The sequence below is a fragment of the Onychomys torridus genome, chromosome 18 (genome assembly GCF_903995425.1).
Source record: "Onychomys torridus chromosome 18, mOncTor1.1, whole genome shotgun sequence".
NCBI classification, from domain to species: domain Eukaryota; kingdom Metazoa; phylum Chordata; class Mammalia; order Rodentia; family Cricetidae; genus Onychomys; species Onychomys torridus.
Genome location: NC_050460.1, coordinates 32,439,638 through 32,466,021, shown reverse-complemented (window position 1 = coordinate 32,466,021; position 26,384 = coordinate 32,439,638). Strand labels below are relative to the sequence as shown.

At 48.7% G+C, this 26,384-nt stretch overlaps 1 protein-coding gene across 4 annotated transcripts in view; it reads left to right on the top strand.

Annotated features, from left to right (window-relative positions):
• The window catches only part of Cracdl (CRACD like), a 119,500-nt gene that overhangs the window by 84,183 nt on the left and 8,933 nt on the right, over positions 1-26,384 (top strand). For all 4 annotated transcript variants that reach the window (XM_036168160.1, XM_036168157.1, XM_036168159.1 and 1 more), the window contains exons 4-7: positions 4,977-5,112; positions 5,446-5,607; positions 8,366-8,575; positions 12,912-15,282. In XM_036168160.1, the coding sequence (XP_036024053.1) occupies positions 4,977-5,112; positions 5,446-5,607; positions 8,366-8,575; positions 12,912-15,282 (2,879 nt within the window). The remainder of the gene's footprint in view (positions 1-4,976; positions 5,113-5,445; positions 5,608-8,365; positions 8,576-12,911; positions 15,283-26,384) is intronic.

Below are 26,384 nucleotides of genomic sequence, written 5' to 3'. Positions count from 1 at the left end.
CTGTAATTCCAGAGCTCCTCTAGCCAGATGGGAGATAGAGACAGAAGCTTGTGGTGTGAGCTGGCCTAGGGGCAGTGGTGAACATCAACAGGCTGAAAGGCAGGGACTGCCACCGAAGGTTGCCCTGTGACATGCACCTGGACACTGGCATGTGTGCACCAACCTAACCCTTGCCCCCCCCCCCCCCCCCGATATGTTTGTTAAGCACACAGTAGCTGTATGAGACAATGCTATGAACATCACAAAAATGAGCAAAATCAGCCATAAGCAATCTGGGAGCCTGCCCAGTATCACATGGCAGAAAGGGCAGGATTCTGCTGCGGGCCCTGGTTTAATGTAAACAGGAACGTTCAAGGACCTGGGACACATATGGGAAACACACATCTCTCTGGACTTAAAGGCTGACTGATCAAATAAGGACACATGCGCTAGACCAAGGCCAGCAGATGGAGAAGAAACGGTTTCTTGTTGTCTGGGCTTAATAAATGCAGATGCTGGGGATGGACACTCAGGTAGCTCGCGTGGGCAGAACTTTGATTTTCTAACTTGTGCTTTATCACAGTGCAATTATGTTGCCCCTGTTACCCCCACAGTCATATTCTGGACTGGGGAGAAGAGAAGGCAGCTTGTAACGTCTTTGTAACATGGACTCGCCTTTCAGGATAAAATGCCAGAAAGAACGGTAGTGCTCCAGAGACGGGGACGGGGCAGCCTGTCTCTAGAGGCGGAGAAATTGCACTGACCACTTGGTGGCGCTAGATCACTGAAAATGGAAAAATCAGAGTTTGGGTCCCCTCCCCCTCCTCCCGGAGCTAGCTAGAAGCAGAGTGGGCACGTGGGTACCTTGTAAGACTGTGCGCAATTGTAGGGGTGCCGGAGGGGCAGTCCTGGCTAGCCCCAGGAGAACTCTAGTGCCCACGCCCCACTTCCTGGTGTTCAGAAACAAACCTGGGAGTGATCCACCCAGCCACAAACAGGAGCGTGGCCGGAGGGCCAGGCTCTGGGGAAATGCTCCTTCTCATAGGAACCCAGGGAAAGTGGGGACAGGACCCTTGATATCTGCCTATGCCCGCACCTGGTAGGAACGTGACTGACATTCGTCAATAAGGAAGAGAAGATGGTGGGGTGCTGGCGGAAAGATAGCTTGGCGGTTAAGATTGCAGACTACTTATACGGAGCACCTGAGTTGGGTTCTCAGCACCTACAGCAGGTGGCCTACAGCTGCCTAACTCCAGCTCAGGAGATTCAACCCCTCTGTCCTCTGTGGGAACCTACCTGTACTTACAGACACTTGTACTCACACGCACGTGCGCGCGCGCACGAACACACACACAGACACACACGCACACACACAACCCACGTACATAATTAAAGATCAAATAAAAAATTTTTTTAAAGGTGATTAGAGATGGATTACAGTGAGTTCCTGGAAGGAGCAATGACATTTTTCAAGGTCAGCACTGAGGAAGAGACCCTTTATTTAGTCTCTGTGAGAATCTGCCACCAGCCTCTGCAACAACTTCTTTGGGGCCATAGGCAGTCCAGGTCTTGTGCTGGGGTGTCCTGGTGCTGGCTTCATGGGTGACAGCCCCCTCTGGATCCTTTTGCCGACAGAACACGCTGCTCTCTGCATCTGCTCCCAGTACACTTGAGCTACGGCCTGTGTTCTCCCAGTTCTGTAGATGCTCATGGTGATCTAGAGGAGCAGTTCTCAACCTATCAGATATCCTGCATATCAGCTATTTACATTACCACTCATAACAGTAGCAAAATTTAGAGTTATGAAGTAGCAACAAAAATAGCTTTATGGTTGGGGGTCACCCCAACATGAGGAGCTGTATTAAAGGGTCACAGCATTAGGAAGGTTGGGAACCACAACTCTAGAGGCACACTGAGCTTGAGCTGCCCATGATGCATGAGGAAGCCCATACTTTCTGGGTATCTCTGTTGATGTTGCAATTAAGCGCTGGATCCTGGGTGATCAGTGTCAACATTACACAACATTACACCAGCCTTCACCTGATGCTGTTAACATGCGGATGGTCCATTTCCTCAGTGCAAAACTGTGGCGTTCCTAACTCTTCATTCTCTTTACATTTTGCTAGCCAAGTTTCTCCTATGAAGAACTTATCCTGTATCAGGGGCTGGAGAGATGGCTCAGCAGTTGAGTATTTGCTACTCCTGCAGAGGATCTGGGTTTAGTGCTCAGCGCCTACATGGTGGCTCACAACCATCTGTAACATCAGTTCCAGAGATCCAATGTCCTTTTCTGACCTCCTCATGCACCAGACATTCATGTGTTGTACATATGTGTAGGCAAGCTCTTATATACATATAAATTAAATAAATTTGAAATGAAAAAATAGTTTTCTTTCATCAACTTCATGATAGCCTAAAACACAATCTATTCAGGAAAAACAGAATGATGCTTGTTTACTACACTTCCAGAACAGCACCTGATACCTTCACACTTTCTAATAGCGACCAAAATATTAGGTATTCCCGCCCCCCCCAACACACACACACGCTAAAGGATCATTGTGAACACAATTAGTTTTTAAATACTTATATATTTTATTTTATTCAGACAGAATTTTATGTAACCCAGACTGGCCTCAAATTCTTTATGTAACCAAGTACAATCCTGAACTTCTGATGTTCCCTCCATCTTCAGAACGCTGGGATTATAGGTGTGTGCCACCATAACCATTTTTATGTGGTACTGCAGATTGGACCCAGGGCCTTGCACATGCTAGGCAAGCACTCTACTGACTGAGCCACATAGCAACTGCAAACACACTGATTTTGAATATATTTGATGTGCTTTGACCCACAACAGTCTTTATTCATGTCAGGGGTCACTTCCGATTAGCTCCCCAGCCCTTTGGTCATGAGCCCAGCCATCTCTGAGAGGTCCCTTGCTTTCCTGTGCAGTGAGTGATTCCAGGCTAACACTGGATATTTCCTGGCTTGGATCTTTTTCACAAACCATGTTTCCTTCCTTTTAATGTGAAGTTGTCTCGGAGATCACAGTGTGGTCATGATTCAGTGGCCATGATTGCTAGTTGGCTGTCGTCTCTTGTAGACCTCTCGTGGGTTGAAGTAGGAAATGGCTTTATTTTTAAGAGAATCCTGAGCAATCCACTCACTGACACTTCCAATTCCAGGAAAGATGAAGTTTTTTACTTTTTTTTCTTTGTATTCTATTTCCTGTTATACTGAAAACCTTGGGCTTTTAACAAAATGACTGTTTTCCTTCTACAGCGGAGTAACTTCTCTTTCCACTTTCCCACAAGGATCCTCCTGCCTCTGCCTCCCCAGTGCTGGGATTATAAGCATGTGCCCTCATGTCTGCAAGAAAGTTAGACATCTTTTTTTTGTTTTTGTTTTCCTAGACTTAGAGACTTCCCTTTTTGATTGGTTTTGTGTTGTGTTGTGTAACACATTAAATAGTTCCAGAGACAAAACTGAAAACGTTGTTACCTTTGACCATGTTTCCCTGTCTAGTTCTTTCCTTCCCACTTAAACCACGTTCATGTATCTTCCATCTACCACTTCTTTTTTATTTTAAAAGTTATTAACAGGCATGTGCACATGCTCAACACATATTTGCATATATACCCACCCTCCACTCAAACACAGCTGATGGGCCACACTCTATTCTATCCCATGTGTTCTGTTTCCGCTCAGTGTCCTCTGGTAAGCCCATGCCAGTTCAGACATCCCCTCAGTCACCTGCCCAGCCCTCCATCAGACACACCGTAGCTCATTTGATTTGACGCCTGCTGAAGGACACACATAATACTGCAGTAATGAACGACCATGTGCCTGTGGCCTCTGGTGGGTTTCCTTTTCCTGCTGTTAATCTCTCTCCTCCTAGTTACATCTGGACTGGAGGTATTTAGCCAGTAGTTATGGTTTCTAGAGAGTGGCCCCAGGCTGTCGACTGTAGGGAGTAAATCTAGGAGTGTGTACGGCCTTAGCATTGAGAGATGCTATTAGTGTGTGCTCTCTGGGCTGAGTCCTTCTGAGTGCCTGTGAAGATACACCATCTGGGCACTCTGGATTTCCACTTGCAAGCTTGCTATTGCAGCCTAGAAAGGAAACACCTTTGAGCTGGGGTGCTCAATAGAGCATTATTAACACAGTTGGATATGCAGTGGGACGGGCCACACCTCAGAGTCCCCAGAGCCCCATAGATGACAGGATGCCCAAGGAGGACAGGGTGGGACTGGTGTGCACAAGATGTCCCATGCATACAGAGGCGGCTTTCCTTCCTTAACCAACGGTCTCAGTCATCTCCTTCCACCTATTATTTAGGAGGCTAGGGAAGTCTGACAGCTAATTCCCACATCCTCTGAGAGCATTTTATGAGTGTCCTGTGATTTCAGTTCCAAATCAGGTCCTTGGGCTTGGAGCTGGGCTTCCATGCCTCGGGTCACAAGCACAGTGGTAGGGTATACAAACCATGCCAGATCATCAAACAGGGCCCATCTCTGCAGACTGGCAGTTCTTGTTTCAAATGGGCCATAGACGTGTGATCTGGACCGTCTTGGGGTGATGCTGCTGTGCCAACAGCCTCCAGCTTTTATGGTGGGGCTACACATTAGCTTAGCCCCAGTCTTTAACCTCACCCTCCCAGGACATCTGAGACTGATTCCCACAGAACCCAGCCAGCACCAGCCTCCTTCTCTAAGGCTTGTGGTCTTGGACCTCACACCTCATCAAACTTTGTTTTTTCCATTAGTCAAAAAAAATTCTCCTAAACCTTCAAATATCTTAGGGAAATGCCCCTCTGTAGAGTGTACTGATTAGTGTTTCACAGGGACAGGGACAAATAAACTGCTGCTAACTATATGTGACGGAGGGCTTATGGGAGGACGTGCCACTCATGCGCCCTCTTTCTCCCTCTGAGTCCCTAGGGTCAGGGACAGACAAAAGTGGGCAAAAGCTCACAGTGACTCTTTTCATCCTAGGGAGTCCAGGGGCACTCTGGGCAACCGTGCCCTTTCACACGACAGTATTTTCTTTCCTGAATCGGGGCAGGACCCTGCTCGGCCAGTGCGGGTGTTTTCCCAAGAAAATGTGTGTGACCGGATCAAGGCCTTGCAGGTGAGTGTCTGCTGGGCACTGTCGCTTGGGTGTCTGTCCAGGGTTAATCAATCCAGAAGTCCCTAAGAGATTTCAGCTTAGCAGCTTGATGCAATCAAAGGCAGAGTCACAGGGTCTTCCCACTTCTCCTCCGGCAGGCAAGTTAGTCACAGGTAGATGCACTGTTGCTGAGTGCCTGATCAATAAGGACGTCAGTGAGGGAACTGGCCGGTGCTCTGCGTCATGCAAGGGTGCTGACATCATCTCCCTGAACGAATGAATCAGAGCAGGGAGACTGGTTGCTGGGTGTTATTGATGGAAATGCTAAGAATGACTGCTGTTCCTTCAACCTAGTTAAAGATACAGTGTAATGTGAAGATGGGGCCGCCGCCTCCAGGAGGCATTCCTCCCAAGAGGGCAGAGGAAACCGGCATGAGCTCTGAGGATGACGGACTGCCCCGAAGCCCCCCAGAGATGTCCCTGCTGCATGACGTGGGTCCAAGCCCAACCATAAAGGCAAGTACAATATGTGTGCCCTGGAATGGTTTCCATCCCACCTGCTAAAATTCTGGAGCCCCTCCCCCCTCCCCCCCCCCCCCCCCCCCCGTCTCCCCACAAGATCTCCGTGAATGAGGGAGACTGCGGACTATCATGTCGTGTGGTTGTGTGGTCACTCTGATGCCATCTGCTCTGTGCCTTGTCCTGTCTGAGCAGATGCCCAGATCCAGAATGCCACTGAAAAGGGGAACTAACTACCTCTGCCTCTCCCTGCTGTCACAACATTGGCCAGAGGACAAAGTGAACAACAGTAAACACTTAATAGCATTCAGCTCTATGCCCCATTCACAACGGAAGAAACCTGTTGGTTTGGGCAAGTCACATGGAACCCTCTGGGAAACAAGGCAAGCCATGAAATTTGACCAGCAGTGTCTGACGTAGTCACTGGAGAAGTAATCCTAAATACTGCCTGCCCTTCCCCATAGACTCCATCTCATGAGTAAACACCCCAGCACGCTCATGATGCCATTTTGGTTTGTGGTAAGAACATTAGCATCCATGTAATGTATTCATATATAAATGATAAAACAGATGGCCATTTTCTCCATATTAATAAGCATTCTTGCTGAGGACAGACAGAATTGAAATGATCCAAAATTATATTGGCCTGTGAAAAACAAAGAGCACAGTTTGTGTTTGAGAGCCGTGTAGCACGCCTGCCTTGGGCATACTTGGATCACACCACCCCTGGCCAGGCCAGGGCATTGCTTACAATGAAACCATAGAGTTACCACTTCTGGATTGCTTGGAATTGTATTGAGTAACCTCTCGACTTCAGTAACTCTCGGCTTCGGAGATATTCTCGCTCCCCTGCATGCACACTAGCGCTTTTTTTTTTTTTTTTTTAGTTGCGAGCTCCCAGAATATTACTAATGAAAAATCAAGACTGGGGTGTGGCTGAGTTTTGGCCAGCTCTAGGGTTGGGAACTCCCATGGAGCTGCCCAGAGAATTACACCCAGAATTTGGCTTCAGGGCAAGCATATCCCTGCTCACAGTAAGAGCTGGGTCTAGGGGCAGTAGGCTACCCACACTTGCTCTCCAACTTCAGGAAGGGCTAGATAGTGAGAAGGTTGTCTGTCCAGTTGCCTTACTGTGTGGAGTTAAAACTGCACCTGTTAGTGCCTTAAAACACTCCCAAGTACATTTCCATTTCCCTTTTCCAGATTAGATATGCTTGTGTGTGCCAGGCTCTGTGGTGAGGAGATTCCTGTTGGGAGCAACCTGCTGCTGACTCACCTTTGACTTCCTGTACCCCTTGAGCCTCTGACTTTCACAGCAGCTGGTTTTGTCTGCAATTGGCTGGATAGGGCAGGAGGAGCCCCTTCTTCATTCATTGAAGATTTAACTCAGCTCCAAACCCGAGGGCCACTGCAGTGCAGATTTTAATTAGCCAAATGGGGGTCACTGGTGCTGGGCGAGCACTTACCTAATCTCTTATTCCTCTGGTTATTAATATATATATATATATTGGTTTCTCTGTGTAGCTTTGCGCCTTTCCTGGATCTCGCTCTGTAGACCAGGCTGGCCTCGAACTCACAGAGATCTGCGACACCAACGCCCGGCATTACTTTATATTTTAAAATTAATTCTGAGGGTTTTTTTTTTTTTTTTAAACCAGTTACTAGATAGTATACGCATTCTACTATCATCATAGGAAACCAAAATTTGGGAATGGTGCAGCTTTAATCTCAGCACCCGAGAGACAGACGCAGGCAGATCTATGTAAATTCAAGGCCATCCTGGTCTATATATTGAGTTCCAGGACAGCCAGGGCTACATGGAGAGACTTTATCTCAACAACCAAACAGAAAATATAAATGTAACATTAATATTTAGCCCAGTGCTCCAATAGAAAGGTGCGGGGTTTTGTTTTGTTTTGTTTTTGTTTTTGTTTGTTTATCTGCTTGCTTGTTTAAAGGTGGCAGGGGTGTTCTCAAGTCCAGCACATCCCAGATTCTCTGTGTCTTGCTCCTCATCTGGGCTGCATGTGCTGTGACGTCCATGCTTTGCTGTGAAACACACCTTTGCACTCCCAAGTAGCTTGCTGGATTCAGTGGGGCGGGGCTTGCTGGATTCAGTGGGTTGGGATGTACTGATTCAGTAGTACCCAGCAAGATGTTTCAATGGGGAGGATGTCTTAGGGTGTTTCTCTTTCTTCCACATGGCTGCCAGAGGCCCCTTCCCCCATGGCAGCTGGTTGCTAACTGCCAGTTCCTCCCCACTGAGGTGTAAACTAGTCACACATCTATAGCTCACCATGTGGTAGCTGGAAGCCAGCTCCTGAGAGGCTCTAGAGACTCTTTAGAATGAACAAAGGAAGCATCAGGAGAAGGGCTGAGCAGGAGCCTCAGTGCTTCCTGTGAGATCTCACTGCTGGGCCACAGTCCTGGCTTTGGTGAAATCAGCAGGTCCCTCCACCCCTAGAGACACTGGGCTACTCTGTTTTGTTGGTGAGAGTAGCAATGGAAAGTCTTCCTGCTAAAGAACCCTGTTCACATGGCCTTAGGATTGGCCTCCACCCTTTGAACTCCCAGCCATTTGCTCTAGAGGGGTATTCTAAAACATTCTCTGTTAAGAGCCAGTTGGAACTATTCTTTCCCAGGTACAGTCCAAAGATAGCACAGAAGTGCACTAAAGCGGGGGTTGGTAGGACAGCAGTCTCCACCTTTTGTCACTCAATTAATGCTTGGTGTGTTTGTTCCTTGTACTGTGAAGATCTTAGTGTCCTCATCGCGGCCACAGTCTCCTGACCACATGAGTGATGCCACCGTCTCCTCTCGGACCTTGGATGGCAGCCTGGCACCCGTGGCTGACTTCAGCCACCCTCCAGAAATCTCCTCCTGCCTGGATAACTCTGCAGCTAAACACAAGCTCCTGGTTAAGCCCCGCAACCAGAGATCAAGTAAAATGAGGCGCCTGTCTTCGGTAATTGGCCTTCCTCCTCTGTGTAGGGGTGGGATGGGCAGGCATGACAGCCCCACCCACAGCCTAGCCACATCTGAGCACCTCCATGGTGGATAAAACCACACTGCAGACGCTAGTCCTGCCCTTCTTTTGCCCCTTGAATCGGGCATCTCTCTTGCATAAACAGCCTACCCAGACCTTAATACTTGCATGCATTTGTTCATGCTAAAAAGACCGAGAATCCACTGTGTCATGTCCATTCCTTCACTCTTCTTACCCTGACAAGGCTTAGATGCCTCTGCTCTAGAGGGCAGGGGGCGGTGCAGGCATGGCCAAGGAGAATCACTTCTCACACTGAGAAGGACTTATAGAGTAACATTTCCCCTGTCCTTTCCTCAAGACACAGCTGCAGGTGTTGAAGATTTTGCCACAAGCTAGGCACATCAGTTGGAGACAAGCAGCAGGGCCCACCTGGGTGTCAGGGACTTCCTGAAGAGAGTGACTTTTCTGTTTAGCCTTTGGGAGGTGCTTTGTAAACACAGGCTGACCGGGTTGGCTTCTCAGGAATCAGTACCTGAGGAAAATGCAGGGTTACCTTCAGATTAATCGGCCACCTGGAAACCAGGGCACCTGGATCCTTTCGGTGTGTCCAATGTGTATATAGAGCCACTTGCTCTGGGAACTTGATGAACTCCAGGAACTCCAGACCTGCCTGAACTCATGTAGAATGGCACTAAGTAGCAACCCTTCTTGCCGCCCCCCATCCCCACCCCCCCAGCATTGCTGAAACCTTCTTTAGTTTTGAACTTGCCTTCCTCCTGGAATACCATTTTGTAAAATAACTCTGACAAAAATCTGATGTCAGTCAGCCTGGGAAAACATGGAAGCCCAGTTGGTCCTTAATTTAAACTCCTTATTCCTTTTCCCCTGCCCTGTTTGGTAGAGAGCAGGCATGACTCTCTCAAAGTTCTCAGAGGTATCTACACTTTCCTACTGGTCCTCACTGCCCCTCTGTTCACTTCAGGAGCTGTGCTAGCTAGCAGTGTCTGCCCATCAGAATCCACAGCCACTTTGCTCTGGGTCCTAAAGTTCCCTTCCCACAGAGGCCCTCCCCCTGCCCCAGGTCAGGCTTTCAGGTGCTCTCTTACTCCAGTGATGGAAGGGGCCACATACTGCCCCATGAGCTGCCCCATCAGCCACAGGGCACTTCTACAGAGACCTCATGATTCTTAGGCTCCGCTCAGCAGTGGAACCTGCTTTCCTCTCATCTGATCCCCCATAGCGTGTGGGACTGCGTTCTCTATCTCACCCAAGCCTCCTCAGAGCTCTCACAGCAATGCCTTCTGATCCATGCTGGTCTCCTTGCCAGGATAGTCTCAGCTGTGTCTCCACGGCCTAAATTCTCCACTCCATAGCATTAAGGCTCTGAATCTTTTATAAACTCTAGAATAAAAGAGAGGGGCTAGATAGATGGCACAGTAGTTGTCATGCAAATGTAAGGACCAGAGTTTGGATCCCCAGAAACCAAGCAACTGTAGTGTGTACATGGCAGTCCCCCTGTAATTCTAGCCCAGAGCAAGCTGGTGTATGGAACTAACCGTATCAGTGAGCTCTGGATTTGATTGAGAGACCCTGCCTCAATAAGTGAGGTGGAAGATGGATTGAGGATGATTCCAGACATCACGAACACAGGTATATATATAATGTACCCACATATGTACAAACATACATATACACACACATGGACACCCCACGCACATACAAATACACACACAAATGCAAAAAGACAAAAGAAGGGGAAAAATAAAAAGAGTTGTTGTTAAAACAACCAAAAAAAAAAAAAAAGCCTCTATTTTGCATGGTGAAACCTTGGCTATCAAGGCTGATATTTATTACAAAGCTGAAACATGTTGAGCTGAGCAGAAGTTGGAAGGGATAGCTGCCAGTTATTACCTCAGTGTTTTGCCCTGCCACCCATGCTAACAGAACCATGCTTTTGGTATAATTCTACATGTAGTTGGAACAGAATGCCTGTAAAGGTTTACACCTTACACGCTCCTCCCTCCCCCTGGTCCTCAGGCCCAGCCAGGCAGTGCCAGGGAGAGAGACAGTTGTCAACTCCATTTTTAATAGGAGTGCTGAGACTGGATGGCTAGTTCTGGTCTGGAGGTTGGAAGAGCTGCCAAGTGCATGACCCAGAGCTCAGACAGAGACTGTGCTGCCCGTGGTTTGGAGGGTCCTGTGCCCAGGGACTACTGCACACTGCACCGGAAACTTGCTGCTTGGCATGATGACATGGGTATCCTGCTAGCCTCAACTGACTCTTCGTCTTGGTACAGGCTGAGCATTTCTTTCCAGGATGTTTCCAGAGTTCCAAACCACTGTGAAGCCCCAAAGGAGGAAATGCCCAGGAGGCTACTTAGATGGAGTAGGCACAGTGTACCCTGGCAGTGATGGGGAGACCGAGTTGCTCCCTAATGCCGCTAGCCAGAGGTCCTAGGCTATGTGGGAGCTGCCTCTCCACTGTTGGGCTCTACTCAGCATCCACTTCCTCTGGACAGTACACCCCATGCCAGCCTTCATCCTGCTGTGGCCCCCCATAGGCACCTCCGTAGCTGCCAGTAGCTCAGCTGGAAGGTGCTCTAGCCAGACTGGATCCCCAGCTGTCTGCTGAATTGGCCTGGGTTCTGTGATGGATGGTTTCCAATCATGACCCATGTCCTACTGAGCCCTCCACATCAATAATTTCTGATAGTGGCAAAAGACCAGTGACATGACCAAGTCAAGAACCTGCAGCTTTTGGCCAGACTTCTTGTGTAGATTTCTTCCTTCAACTTCTTTTGAAATCCAAAAGAAGAGAATTGTGCATTTTGGCAGAAATGAGCTTAGGTATGGTCACAGACATCCCAGACTTCTTGTGATCTTTAGCAAGCAGATGCCAGCTGGAAATGTTAAAAATAGCAGTTGGACATGTAGCTTGGGGTTGGAGCACTTGCCTGACTGCACAAGGCCCTGGATTTGATCCCCAGCATCACAAAGATAAAAATACAGTTATCAGCAGTAAGAACCAACTCTTACATACCCAAGGTCACATTTCCTACCTTAGATAACAAAACAGAGCATTGTTTAATGCGACAACTTGAATGATTCCCAAGGTTTGATGTCCTGAACATTTTGCAATAATCAACCCTTAACCTTTAAATCATTTTCACATACTGCTTTTGCATGACCTGTGTCTGCCTCGATTTTCATTTTCTTCCTGAGAGGAGGAAATTCCAGAGGCCTTTCCAAAGGAGAAAATGCCACAAGGCAGTGTAGGATTCCAGGTGGGTTAGAGAGCCAGGAAAGGAAGTATCCTCAGCTCAGGCAGGTTATCTGTAGGAAGTAAAGACTGAGGGAGTCTGGTGGGCACTGGTAGGTTCAGAGAGGGAGGCAGCATCTGGCACAGTGGTAGGGTCCTGGCTTGGCATGAATGTAAAACCATAGAACTTATGACTGAAATTTTTGGCTTTATCCTGCGGTTTACAATTCACTGTGTTTGATGTGATACAAGTGACTTTTTAAGAAAACTATCTGGTTTTTTTTTTTTTTTTTTTTTTCTCAATGAGGGCACAACCCTGGAGAGCAATGCTATGTGATGACTTGGTATTGCAGCCCAGGACCAGAGAGACTGCCTGTTGACCTGGGATCCCTATTAACAGCTAGTTGGTTCAGGCTTGACTAAAGTTGCCATGCCTTTGGTCTCCAGGCTCTCCAAGTACAAAAAGACAATGGCAGTCCACTGCTTGATCACATAAGTCTTGAGTGAAACAGAATTAGCAAAGAACACAAAGCAGGACAGATCATTGCTCTACCTTGGTCCTAGTCCCTCTGTTCGGCTCCAGGCAGGCAGGCAGCTCTTTGTTTTGTGGCTTGGAGACATGAGCTACTTTTTTTGTTTGTTTTGTTTTTTGGGTTTTTTGGTTGTTGTTGTTGTTTGTTTGTTTGTTTTTCGAGACAGCGTTTCTCCATGTAGTTTTGGTTCCTGTCCTGGATCTTGCTCTGTAGACCAGGCTGGCCTCAAACTCACAGAGATCCGCCTGGCTCTGCCTCCCGAGTGCTGGGATTGAAGGTGTGTGATAACATACCTGGCTGTATGAGTTGCCTTTATGTTGAGGGCCTGGCTGCCGTGGATCTGCTGAGTTTATGAACCAAGGTTCCATATGAACTCACAAGGCAGCTGAAGATACCTGTGTGTGGCAGCTACTCCAGCATGCGCCTTTGAGAGCTCCTGTGCTTCCTAAACTACATTTAGTCCCAGTGACAGGCTCTAATATTTGCTGCAGTGTGGCTGTCTCTCACCTCTGTTTTCTCCTAGAGGGCACAGTCTGAATCCCTGAGTGATCTGTCATGGACCCTGGAGGAGGAAGAATATGAAGAGAAACGATTACTCCGAGTCAATACAGAAGACATCCCCAGTGCTGGGCAGCGGCATGAAGAGAAGCGATTGCTCCGAGTCCATACAGAAGACATCCCCAGTGCTGGGCAGCAGGATTTGATGCTGGGCAGAAGGCTTGAGTTTGGACCCTTGCTGCTACCTGGAGGGGCCTGTGCCAGGCGTGCTCGCTTACAGCACAGCATGGCAGTCAGTGCCAGCATGGAGGAGGGCGGTTCTCCTGGAGATGAACCCTCAAGCCGCCAGGCTACGCCAGAGGTCACCGAGCCCATGACAGTCTCAGTTCCATGCCCAGAAACCCCATCTCTGCCAGAAGGTTCTCCGTACCATATTCCCCACGGTGAAAGCCAGAAGGAAGAGCTGTCCTCTGGAGGCCTGAGTCCTCTAGTAGAGAGCATATCTGAGGAGATCGTTTGTGGTTCTGGAGAGGTGGAAACTCCACTATCTGATGTCCCTGAGGGAGGCATGGCACCTTCCCAGGAGGACTCTGCAGCACCTCCTGAGGGAGACGCAACATTTCCCAAAGGGGACACAGCACTTCCTGAAGGGGAGACTCATCCTTCCAAAGAGGATATAACACCTCCTGAGGAAGATACAACACTTTCCAAGGTTGACATGTCACCTCCAGATACAGACATGTCACCTTCCAAGGGAGATGTGGCACCTCCCAAGAGGATCATGGCACCTCCAGACACAGACATGTCACCTTCCAAGGGAGATGTGGCACCTCCCAAGAGGATCATGGCACCTCCAGACACAGACATGTCACCTTCCAAGGGAGATGTGGCACCTCCCAAGAGGATCATGGCACCTCCAGACACAGACATGTCACCTTCCAAGGGAGACATGGCACCCCCCAAGAGGATCATGGCACCTCCAGACACAGACATGTCACCTTCCAAGGGAGATGTGGCACCTCCCAAGAGGATCATGGCACCTCCAGACACAGACATGTCACCTTCCAAGGGAGATGTGGCACCTCCCAAGAGGATCATGGCACCTCCAGACACAGACATGTCACCTTCCAAGGGAGATGTGGCACCTCCCAAGAGGATCATGGCACCTCCAGACACAGACATGTCACCTTCCAAGGGAGATGTGGCACCTCCCAAGAGGATCATGGCACCTCCAGACACAGATATGTCACCTTCCAAGGGAGACATGGCACCCCCCAAAGAGATCGTGGAACCCCCCAATAGGGACAGGGACACAATACTTCCAAAGGGAGAGGCATCAACTCCTGAGATTGTCACTGACACCAACTTGGAGACCCCCTCAGATACAGAGGGACAGGACCAAAGTGTCCAGAAGGAGGAGGAGCTGACCCTGGTGGTACCCAGGCCTGAGGGAGCAGGGACAGAGTCCTCCACAGCCCCTTCCCGGAGTCCACCAGTACCCAAGAGCTGCCTGAAGCACAAGGCGTTGGGCTCCAGTGGGTCCCCCGCAGAGTCTCCTCTGAAAGACTCCAGCCCTGGAGTCCAGGACAGGGCAGTTGTGCCCCCAGCCCGCCCCAGGCCTGCACAGGCAGCGACATCAGGGGGTCCAGAGAAGGCAGCCCTGGGGAAGAAGAGCGAGCGGAGTACTGAGCCACAGCGCAGCGTTAAGAGGTTCTCCGTGACCTCAAGCAGAGCACGTGCCCGGGCCAGCAGCTCTCGCCTTCCAGAACATTCCGGCCATGTGCCTGCAGGGGGCCGTGCACCTTTGCTACGGAGTGGCCTTGCCTGGAAGAGTGAGGCAGCTCTTGATGACCTGCAGGTGCTGCCAGAGCCCCAGGACAGGAAGACTATGGGTGGTGACCCTCAAGTCTCGGGTGACATGGGGGCCAGCCAGGCAGGGCCAAGCAGGAGCCTCCAGGATGCTGATCCTTGTGTGAAGGAGCCAGCCCCTGGAGAGGACCAGAGCCCCTTCCCAGTCAAGCTACGGTCCACCTCGCTCTCGCTCAAGTACAGGGACGGCTCTGCCCAGGAGGCCAAAGCCATCAAGAGGTACAGCGCCGAAGTCAGGTTGGAGAGAGGAGGTCTGACTCTGCTCCCCAAGGATGAACAGAGCCATGCCGCGGCTGCTCCTGCACTGCGAAGTTCCAGGTCCCCCAATGGGCAAGGGAAAGGGAAGTCCAGGTCTCCTGAGCAGTCCAGTACCAAGCCACCCCTGCCCAGGAAGCCGCTCCTGCAGAGCCTCACCCTGCCGTACCCACCTGCAGGCCTGGATGCCAGCCCCGGGGAATCTGAGAGACTCATACCCGTCATCCTGCCTCCCGAGCCCAGGAAGGAGAAGTCGCCCCACCAGGGAGCTGGTAAGAGCCCTCCAAGGTGTTGTTGGGTCCCAGGGAAAACAGTGTTTGCAGGAATGTGTTGCTGGGACGCTCACAAAACCGGTACACACAGGCGCGGACCTTAGTACAATTTTCTTAGCCCCGCTGACGTGTTTGAGAGTTAGGAAGCTGAGGCTGTTGTCGCTCATGCCTACACAGACTTGCAATCACCAGCACCAGAGTAGCGGGCCTAGCGTGATGGCTCAGTGATTAAGAGCTTGCCTCTCTAGAAGAGGGACTGGGGTTTGGTTCCCAGAACCCATGTCTGGTGGCTCACAGCTGACTGCCTGTAACTTCAACTTCATGGGTTCTGACATCCTTTTCTGACTTCTGCAGGCACCTGGACTCACACATGCACATGCCGAAACACCCTACACACAAATGAAAATAAACATTTTAAAGGAATCAGGACCATAATGAAGATAGGCAGTCCAATACCAGGATTGTGTGTGATGCAGAAAAACCATATATAGAGACGTAGTAAGAAAATCTAAAAACTGATTTTGCAGAATATTCCCAGGCTCTAAGTGGGTGATGCAAATGCTTCTCCTTACGTTGGGTCTCAGCAAGCCGACAATGTGGGTGCTAATTTTGATGCAGGTTTTCCCTGGGCCTAATCTCTTCTGGCTTGTGAGAGTTCTTCTGAACTTAGCCCCTAAGGAAAAACTTCTTCCCCTACCCTGATCAGGCCTTTGCAGCATGCCTCACGTGGAAATCACATGGCAGGAGTCATAAGAGTGTCAGCTGCTGCTTCCTGTCCCCTCAGGGAGATGATGTTAGCTTTGGGACACTATTTAATAACTTTTAAAAGAAATTGGCTTTAAGATGAACAGAGAATGGGTTGGGGATTTAGCTCAGTGGTAGAGCACTTGCCTAGCAAGCGCAAGGCCCTGGGTTCGATCCTCAGCTCAAATAAAAAGATGAACAGAGACAAAATAGATGATTTGTATCCCTCTTTGATTTATTTATGATGTTCCAGATCAAAAGAAATCTGTTGGAAGTGAGTATCTGCAACCCAATTATAGAAGCCACTCATTGAAGACTTACGGTATTAATGGAAAATAAAACTATACAACTAGTGGGTCCTCTGTGTGTGTGTGTGTGTGTGTGCGCGCGCGCGCGCATGCGCGCGCGTGCACATGTGTGTCCATACACACTTATGCATTTAACAGAGAGACTGGGGACCTTAGCAACAGTTTTTCCATGGCAATTTTTATTTTAAAATGTTGCCTCTATTTTTAAGAAGCTCCTATAAGTCTGGGAGTCCATTTAAGTACCGTGCTGTGGGACAGAGAGGAAGCCAAGCTTGGTGTCTCTCTTGAGAAATGCAGAACCCTGAAAAAGCAGATGCAGATACAGGAAAAAATACTCTCAAGGAAACATCATCAACACAGGCTCAAAGATAAACTGATGTTTTCTGTGTCCATGTAAGAAGTTAGTAAAGCATTAGGTATATAAGTCACTTTGAGTTCCTAGGGGATGCTGGAAGATCCCAGCACCTTGTGGGCAGGGTAGCTTTCTTGGTCCCTGAGCCTCTTGGCTCAGTCATGAATTCATGCTGATTTCCTCCACTGTATCAGTGGAGAGTCTGAGGGGAGGGTCAAGTTCTAGGTGGTGATCCGCTCTGCACATTTTCCGTGTGTTATTGAGACAGCTGTAGAGTGATTCAGAAAGCTGTTTTAATAACAAGGAGAATTGCTTCGTAGGTGAAAGTTCCATATCATCACCATCTGCTTCCATGGTCTGGGACTGGAAATGTCTCTCAAGGGCCTAGTGAATGAGTAGAACTCAGGGTCACTGCTAGAGCTGAAAGGGGAGAAGCTTTGGGGTGGGCGGGGGGCAATGTTTGGCCCCTTAATTATGTTTGACCTCTCAGACACTATAAAATGTCCAGGATAGGCAGAGGCAGGAGGATTATGAGTCAGAAACCAGGTTACCTAAATAATGAGATCCAGTCTCCTAAATAAAGAAAGAAATGTGCCTGGGATGGTGTGCAGTGAACCTTGTATTTTGCGCATTGCTCTGACTTACAAAAAAGGTGAAACTCTCTTCATTTCGTGAGGACCTTGCTTCAATAATAGAGTTAGCTTGCTCATCTGTGTACACTGACATTTTCTAGTCCATAGAAATAGCCACTGGTTCCCAAAGTGAATGCATCTGGGTTCCTTTCCTGGGCACGGGGAATGGTTTGTGTTTTCCTGAGGATAGAAAAGAACGGGATTAGCCACAGTCTATTAGAGCCCATTGTCCCAGAGGGTGTGATGTGAGAGACAGGTGTCAGGAATGGCATGCTGCCTGGTCCCGGTCTCCTCAACCCCACCTTGGGGTCTGCAGGCTGCCTCAGACAGACAGAGCAGAATCTCAGGTCTGTGTGGTTGAGGCTCACCTGTGGAACAGTCCCCACCCACACTGTCCCCACACTCAGCTCTGTCTGTGGCTTCGTTCAAGAGTATGACTTCTACCTTCATCCTCACTGTTCCAGAACTATAGCAGCTGGAGGCAATTTCACCCATATAAAACATGTAGATAATGAAAGATTTAATGGGCGTGTTCATCTATTTCCTACAGGTAATTAAGTCTTGCTATGACTCCCTTGTGTTGGCAGGGACTTTGCCCAGAGTTCACAGATAGGCTGCCACTCCTCCACCCGCTTCCCAGGTGTGCACCATAAAGTGAGAGTGTTGAGTGTCCCAGGTGGGTGCACAGTTCTAAACTGTTCCCATGTCTCCAGCACAGATGTTTGCCCTGTCCTTCCACACCCTGTGTTCCCTTTGAAGGGAGGAGGGCAGGAGGCACAGGAATTGCTGTAATAAGTACAGGAGCTCGGTTTGCCAGAGGGCTAGACATCAGGAGGCTATCTCGAAGTAGTGGGAAGTAGTTACAAAGCGCAGGTGTGTGTGTGTGTGTGTGTGTGTGTGTGTGTGTGTGTGTGTGTGCATGCATACACACACACACACTCCTCAACACAGAGCAGGCCTCTTTATAGACAGACCTGAGCCACAATTTGCTGATCTGCTATGAGGGGAAAATGGCCTAGGGTTAGCCAGCTTGTTCATTTTCCAAGACACCATCCTTTGTCCTGTTAGACCAATCCATCTTGGAGTCTAAATTACAGGTCAAGAACCCAGCTCTCCACACCTATGGTAGGAATTGTTTGTAAAAGCTGGTAGTGTCTTGTTTCGAAAAATTATGAAACACAGAAAAAGTTTGCTGTGAGCCTGATACATTGGCACATGCTTGTAATTCTAGCGACTGAGAGGGCAGAGGCAGGCCAGTGGCAAGATGGAGGCCAGCCACTACACTCTAGCAATACCCTGCCTCAAAGGAATGTTTTTAAGGGGGTAGAGAGATTATCTTGTGCTTTAATTTGCTTTTTATTGTTCTGATAAAACACTGTGACCAAAAGCACCTTGTAGAAGAAAGGATGTATTGAGCTTACACATCCTGATCACAGTTCATCACTAAAGGAGGCCAAAGCAGGAGCTCAGGAAGGGCAGGAACTGGGAGGTAGGAACGGAAGCAGAGGCTGTTGTGCCCAGGTTGCAAGACCCCCAAGCAGAACCACCACAGAGCTGATATCCGATGCACGCACACAGAGGTTTTTAATAGCAAAACAAGCAAGTCTGGGGCTTGGTCCGTGAATCCAACACCTGACACAGCAGAGAACGCCCCGAGCACTCACTTGAAGGGGTCTATATAGGAAAAGTTTACATGCAGCTTGGGATTGGACGAGAGGGCTAGGGTGAGGTAGTTCTTTGAAGTTGCTGGCTGAACTATAAACATGAGGTTACTGATGGCTAACAGGATTCAGGATATCTACAGAGACATGATTTTTTTACTCCCTATGTCTTGCTTTAGCTGAACCAGAATAGATACATTCAGATTTATTATTCCAGTTCTATTTTCCCATAAGTTCAATTTCTGGTCAGTTGAGTCCATTACTACCCATATCCTGTTTTACCAAGTCCAGGATATATAGATTTATTGTTTCAGCCTTATCTTCCTATGAGTTAGACTTCTGGTTAGTTCTAAAACTGCTGGTCAGCAAATACCTTTAGAGGATGTGGGGGAGTGGGGGTGGTGTCTCTCAAGATGGCTGCTGATTTTTCCCTTTCAAGGCCATGGAGAAAAGGTGCTTACTGGCCTGCTTCCAGACTTGTGTTCAGCTACCTTTCTTACACCTCCTGGGACCACCTAACCGGGGTGGCACTGCCTGCAGTGAGCCGGATCCTCCTGTATCAATCAAGGACGTGCCACCACAGACATGCCTACAGGCCAGTCTGATGGAGCCTTTTTCCTAATTGAGGTTCCCCCTTCCCAGATGACCCTAGTGTCTGCCAATCTGACAAAAAAACAAACAAGCAAACAAACAAACAAACAAAAAACAGGACCACCTCGCATGCCCAAAGCCCTGGAGTCAGTCTCCTGGGCCTAGTTTGATTCTTTTGGAAGAATGCCTACATGTATCTTGAATTTTTTTTTTTTTTTTAAGGAAAGCCATCTCTGCTCACACTTAGGTTCCTTTTTAGCCTTATCCTTCCCTCCTCGGCTCTTTCCTGAGAGTGTTATTAGCCCTCTGACCTGTTTCCTGACCTTTCCTGTGTTCCTCCGTGTCTGTGGCTCTCTCAGAAATGGGGCGTTTCACTATGGAGGAAGAGTTCAGATAGAGACTCCCCAGTCTCCTTACCCTTAAAAGCCTCCTACCACAGTGACCTCTCCCACATGCTCCTTAGACAATGAAATCAGGAAGAAGACAGATCGGATCTTACCAGAGGTGGCTGGAGAGCCTATCATTCAGAAGTAGGACAATGAATTCTTTAGCGTATTAACCCTTGTCTGCATCCTATCCCTGACAATTTTAAGAATCTAAGCATGTGTTAAAGCTCAGAACTTAACAACAAAAAGGGAGAAATTTACTGTATATAAGGTTTAAAATAACTTTTAAATATACAAGACACAAAGCCTCCTCCTTACCCTTCTCTGAATGTCATCTAATCTCCCCTATAGAAAGAGCCACCACAAAGAGACACATGCCTATTCCTTCCCACACACACCACAGTTGTGGCTCTAATGTACCAGGATAGGGACATGAATGATTTTTTTTTTCCCACCACAACATGCTGTTCATATTGGCTTGCCCTTTGATATTTGAAGTCCACAATAAAGAAACATCTGTCATGACCAGCTTGAGTGGCTTGACCCCATCATTGTAAGTACTGTCTCCTGTGCATGCCACCTGATGAAGGGCATTGTGCTGGCTTTGCATCTTTTTCCCTCTTAGTCACCATCCTGGTCACCTTGGCATAAGCTAGAGTAGTTTTAGCAGAGGGAACCTCAGCTGAAAAAATGTCCCCATCAGATTGGCCTGTGGGCAAGTCTGGTGAATTTTCTTCATCGATGATTTATGTGGGAGGGCTCAACTCATTGTGGGTGGTGCCACCCCTGGGCTGGTGGTCCTGGGTGATATAAGAAAGCAGGCTGAGTAAGCCATGAGGAGCAAGCCAGTAAGCAGCACTCCTCCATGGCCTCTGCATTAATTCCTGCCTCCAGGTTCCTGCCTTGAGTCCTTTGACGATGGACTGTGATGTAGAAATGTAAGCTGAAATAAACCCTTTTCTCCCCAAGTTGCTTTTGGTCATGGTGTTTTATGCCAGCAATAGAAACCCTAACTACGACAGTCGCTATACTGTGGTTACTGGCCAGTTTCACTTCTGAATCACACTGTGGCTCTCCAGGACAGATTCCTCAAAGTGTACTCCTGTTCACTGGGTGACTCTAGATTGTCCTCCATGAAAACTGCACTGGACTTCAGCACAGTGGAGATGGTTCCCCACACCCACCACCTCCTAGGTAGTAGGTGAGGTTGGTTAATCTGTGCCTGAAGGAAGAAAAATACTGGTCATGTTGTGCAATTTCGTCAGTGAGTTTCAACCTTCTCCACAGGGAGTGCTGGTACTTTCCCTTATCCCCACAGCAATACGCACTTTGTTGTTTTTTTTCCCAGCACTGGGAACTGAACCCAGAGCTTAGCAAACTCTACACTCTAGACCCCAGCACAGAACCCCCCCATCATTAACCTGACTTCCCTCCAGTTCTCATTCCACATCTAACTGTGGGGTGTTCCTCTTTACACATTCTCCATGCCTTCCCAACACACGTGGAGTAGAGCTGTAATTCCTGGGTCAGGCACTCAAGGCTTTTTAGATTAGGGCCAGAGACAACAATTCTGTGTTCTAAATTGTTTGCCTCCCCTAGGGTCCCACACACCTCTGCTGTGTGAAGCATGCACAGCACCCTGACCTGAGCAACATGGATTTGGAGGGTTTGTTCTCCAGAGTCAGCTGAGTTTCTCAGACTCTGAGTGTATTTTCTTCATATGTAAAATGAGGTTGTTGCTAATGTGGGTTTTGGGAACACAGAACACAGAAGGCATTTTACCTGTGGCATGTGACATCATTTCACAGTACAGAGCTATTTCCCCAAGAAAGTGCCACTTTGCTCATCTCAGAGACATAGAACACACCATGGTGAGGATTCTCCATCCTTGCTCAGACCCAGGCGCCAGTCCACAGATGGAGACATCAGACAGAGCCGAGCAGTTCAGGACCCACTTACCAATCTACCCTGAGAAGTAGGGATTGTGGGACCTTGTAGGACTTCTATGACAAGCACAGCCACAGCTCTGTGATCCCCAGTGCAGAGACTGGGACAGGAATGGACCCCTCCCATACTCTTGAGTCTCCTAGGAGATACAACGAAACGGGAAGCTGGGCGTGTGCTCCCTGTAGTTGAGCACTTGGGAGGAAAGGTGTCCAATTCCAGCTGCTCAGAGACGTTTGGCAGATAAGACTTCCCTGCGACCTTGCTGTGTCCTCAAAGCCCTCTTGGATGAGCTACCAAGAGGACAAAAGAGCTCTGGGGAGCAGCTGAAACCAAAGAGGCCTAAAAGTTGACAGGAATTTTCCAGAGTCCTTCTGGACGTCTGTCAAGCATAGGACAAGCCCAGTATGATAGGAGCAGGCATCAGTCAACAAATAACTCTCTTATTTGTTATTCTCCCACTCCTTCTGGACCTGCAGCCATTGAGAAAGGCACCTGGCCCCAGCTCAGACACCTTGCCTTCAGGGAACAGGAAACTCAACTTGACTCAGTTCAGGGACTGTGTTCTGATTTCAGCCTAGGGCAGTTTTGTCTTCCCGTGCGTGTTTGGCCATCTTTAGAGATGGATTTGACTGTCAAAAGTAAAAAAATGGGTGAGGTGAGGGGTGGAAAATGGAGAACATTCTCCAGTGCACAGCCCCTCCATGGCATAGAATTACCAGCTTCAAAGACAATCCAAAGCCCAGGTGGAGTAACTGTATCTTAGTCACTCGGAGTGAAAGTTCAATGGGAAGGAAGTGGGTGTGTTAGAAATTTATGGGACCATCTCCCTGAATATGGGGTGCGTGTGGCTCTCTAAGTAAAGATCAGAAGTCGGAATGGCTGTGTCCACATCTCAGCTTTGTTACACAGTGGCCATAGCTATTAGGGTTCCCTAGAGGAATAAAGGGTTTGCTAAGTTGGTTTACACGATACCTTCAGAACAGTCCACCTAGCAGTAGCACACTTGGAAGGCCAAAACCTTGAGGCTAGGTGCGTCAACAGTTAGCTAATCTAGCAATGGCTGCCTCACACCAGAGAGGCCACGAACCAATAGTTGGTTTGTCTACGAGGCTGGGTATCTCAGTGGCACCAATCTGAAGGCCTATAAGGTTCCTAGAAAGGCACTTGTCCTCAGTCCATGTTGGAAGCCCAGAAAAAAGGAGTGGTTTCTAAAACCAGTGAGTAAATGGAGTAATGCTCCTCTTTCTTCTGCTAGCAGAAGGTGCTACCCACATTTGGGGTGGGTCTTCCCACATCCTTTAAGGCAAGCAAGACAATCCCACACAGAGTGCCCACAGGCCAACCCGATGTAGACAGTTCTTCCACTGAGGCACATACCTCAGATGATTCTGTCATGACCTGTTGGCATTTCAAACCAACCATCCTGGGAAAGTGATCCTGGGAAGTCACTTTACTCTGTGAACCTCAGGGTCTGGGAAAGAGATCCTGAGGACGGTCATGTAGGTCCTTAGGAGCACTATACCTGCTAGCCTTTGGATCTTGAATATCCCTCAAAGGCCCATGTGTTGTCATGTGTTGAAGACGTGGTCCCAGCTTGTAAGCCTTTTGGGGAGGCGGAGGAACCTTTGGCAGGCAGGCCTAGAGGAAGGAGATTAGGTCATTGGTGGTGAAACTTTGAAGTGAATATTCGGACCACGGCCCTTCCGGCCCCTGTTTTGCTTCCTGGTTCCCCTGAGGGGAACAGGCCTCCTCTACCACAGGTTCTACCATCACGGCTTTTGTTTGCCACCGAGAACCAAAAAGCAGCAAGGTCAAGTGGACTGAAACCCTGACAGTGTGAAGCCAGAATAAACACTTCCTCTGTTTAAGTCGGTTCTGTCAGGTGCTTTGCTGTCATTACAGAAGGCTAACAGCGCTGCTCTGGAAAGCCAAGTCGAGTGAGCTCAGTTCTTACCGTCTCTTTGGTGGGGAGACCTTACCCACCTGCTAGTGCTTGGTGAGGGAGGGCCCCCTGCTGTGTAATAGAAGGGAGATCTTCACTCTGCCAGGAAGGGCCATCCCTGCAAGTGACTATTTATTCCTTCATGACTACTGGAGGTAGTTCTCATGGAGTTCCAGCTGTTCTTAGTCTCAGCAAGGACAAGGCAAGGAATCTCTTGGAAGGCATGTATGCATCTTTCCCGTTGTATGGAGAAGGTGTCATACAATACAATAATTTCTTCTTCTCACGGTTCTGCTGCAGCTCATAACTATTTTCAAGTAATTGTCCCCACATCCTGTGTTCTTGCAAGATCCCAGTTCCATCTGAGGTAGGTGACAGAGACCTGCAGGCGCTGGCCTGAGAGCTGGGCTTGGGTCCTGGCTTTTGGCCAAGAGACTAATTTTAGTTGCACAGTTGGTGGCAGTTGAGAAACACAAAGTTCTTTGGGGCTAATCCCCTCACTAACAACTTACCTTGGCTCCCCCAGGGGCTCCAGTGTGAGGTGTAGCTGTTGGGCTGGGCCAGTCTGGGCTGTCTGCTCACCTTGCCTGGCCAAGCACGGAGCAGCTAGCTCTTCCTGAAGGAGGAAAAGAACCTGACCAATCATCTCTGCCTTCCAGTGCCCCCAGTAAATGTGCCTGCACATGGATGGCCAGACTCCTGGCCTCACTCCACATATCTTACTCAGATGTGAATCACTTGGTATTTTGTGAACGCCTTCTCAACACAGTTTTACCTCTGGGCAGGAGAGCTTTGAAACACCCCAAACTAGAACAAATAAACCAGAAACTGGGCCCTTGGTTGTGAGAATAGGAATTCCTTCTGTGTCCTGCAGCTTGGCCGTGTGCCCTGTGTGGATGAGGAGGTGTGAAGTACCCTTAGAGGTCTACTGTGACACAAAGAGGGAAGAATTAGCTGGATCCCCACCAGCTCTCCCTATCCCGGAATAGGACCCATTTAGAGGGACATTTTAGAAATCATTACATTTTAGTTATTTAATGTGTGTGCATATACGTACAGGCAGTTGTCTCATGGTGCATGGGTAGAGGTCAGAGGCCAACTTTTGGGATATGGTTCTTTCTTTCCAGCATCTAGGTCCTGGCAGGTGGAGTGGGGGGAGGAGGGGGTCAAGTCAGGTCCATCTTACTAGCCTGACAGGCTTTTTTAAATTTCCCTTCCCATCTTGTGGTTTTGAAGAATGAGAGAGAAGCTGTGTAGGTCAGGCAGAGGTGAGTTTCTGGGTTGTGGGTGGAAATTAAAACCACAAGAAGCCTGGGGCTGAGGAAGCCGAGTCAAGCAAGGAGCCTCCTGACCCGACAGGGTAAGGACAGTGTGGTCCTCGTGGCCTTGCTGGCGGCTGGGAAAGAGATTTCAGATAAGGTAGGGAGAGCTGGGAGTGGGACAGCCATCAAAAGGCAAATTGAGCTAGGTCCCAGGATGCCTTGGAGGCTCACGGTGTGTGTGTGTGTGTGTGTGTGTGTGTGTGTGTGTGTGTGTGTGTGTGTGTGTGTAGAATGGGAAGGAGATGCCAGCGAGGGAGAGAACTTCCTCCAATATCCCTTGATGCCCTTCCTCATGGCATTGTGGAAATAGCTCTGAGGCAAAGGCCTGCCCTGTCTCTCTGTGTGGGCGGGAAGCTAGACTCCTCTTCCTGGCCAGTGTCTAGCACCTAGTGAGTCCTGGTGATCTTATGGTTTGTATTTACTTTTGTGTGTTTATGTGTCATATGCATGTGTTTGTGTTGTGTACCTGTATGTGTACACATGTTTGCATGTGGAGGCCAGAAGTAGATATGGGGTGTCTTCCTCCACCTTATTTTTTGAGAGTGGGTCTCTCACAGAACCGGGACCTGACCAATTGGGCAAGACTGGTCTAAGATGCAGGGGTCATCCTCTCTCTGCCCGCCCAGCACTAGGATTATAAGTGCATGCCCCCATGTCTGGCATTTTATGTTGGCACTAGGGTTCTGAACTCAGGTCCTCATGCTTGCACAGTAGGCAGATTACATCCTGAGCCATCCCTCCAGTCCTCTCCTTTGCACTCACTGTTTATCGAAGAAGAATATAGGCATAGAAAAAAAATCCATACATGATATTTGGACAGAGCAGTGAATTTCAGGTAGAGAAAATACAAGGTAAGGTTCCTGTGAGTGTCTGGTCTCAGAATCAGCCTGTCGGTACATAATCTTGTCACAGTCTCTGTGTGTTTCTGTCCAAAGACATCTTATTTAATATGTATCCTCGATCTGTTAGTGTTGAGCTCCCAGCTAACAGCACTGTAACTCATGACTGAAGGACCTTTCTATCACATACTCTCCTATGCGATATGGCAAGGCACAGTGTAACCATCTTGCACTTCGGAACTCTGAACAGCACTTCAGCGCTGCTCTTGGTGTGATTTTAAACACCGAGAACAGCTAGGTGTGGTGCTCTACGCCTTTAACCCCACACTTGAGAGGCAGAGGTGGATCTCTGTGCGTTTGAGGCCAGCCTGGTCTACA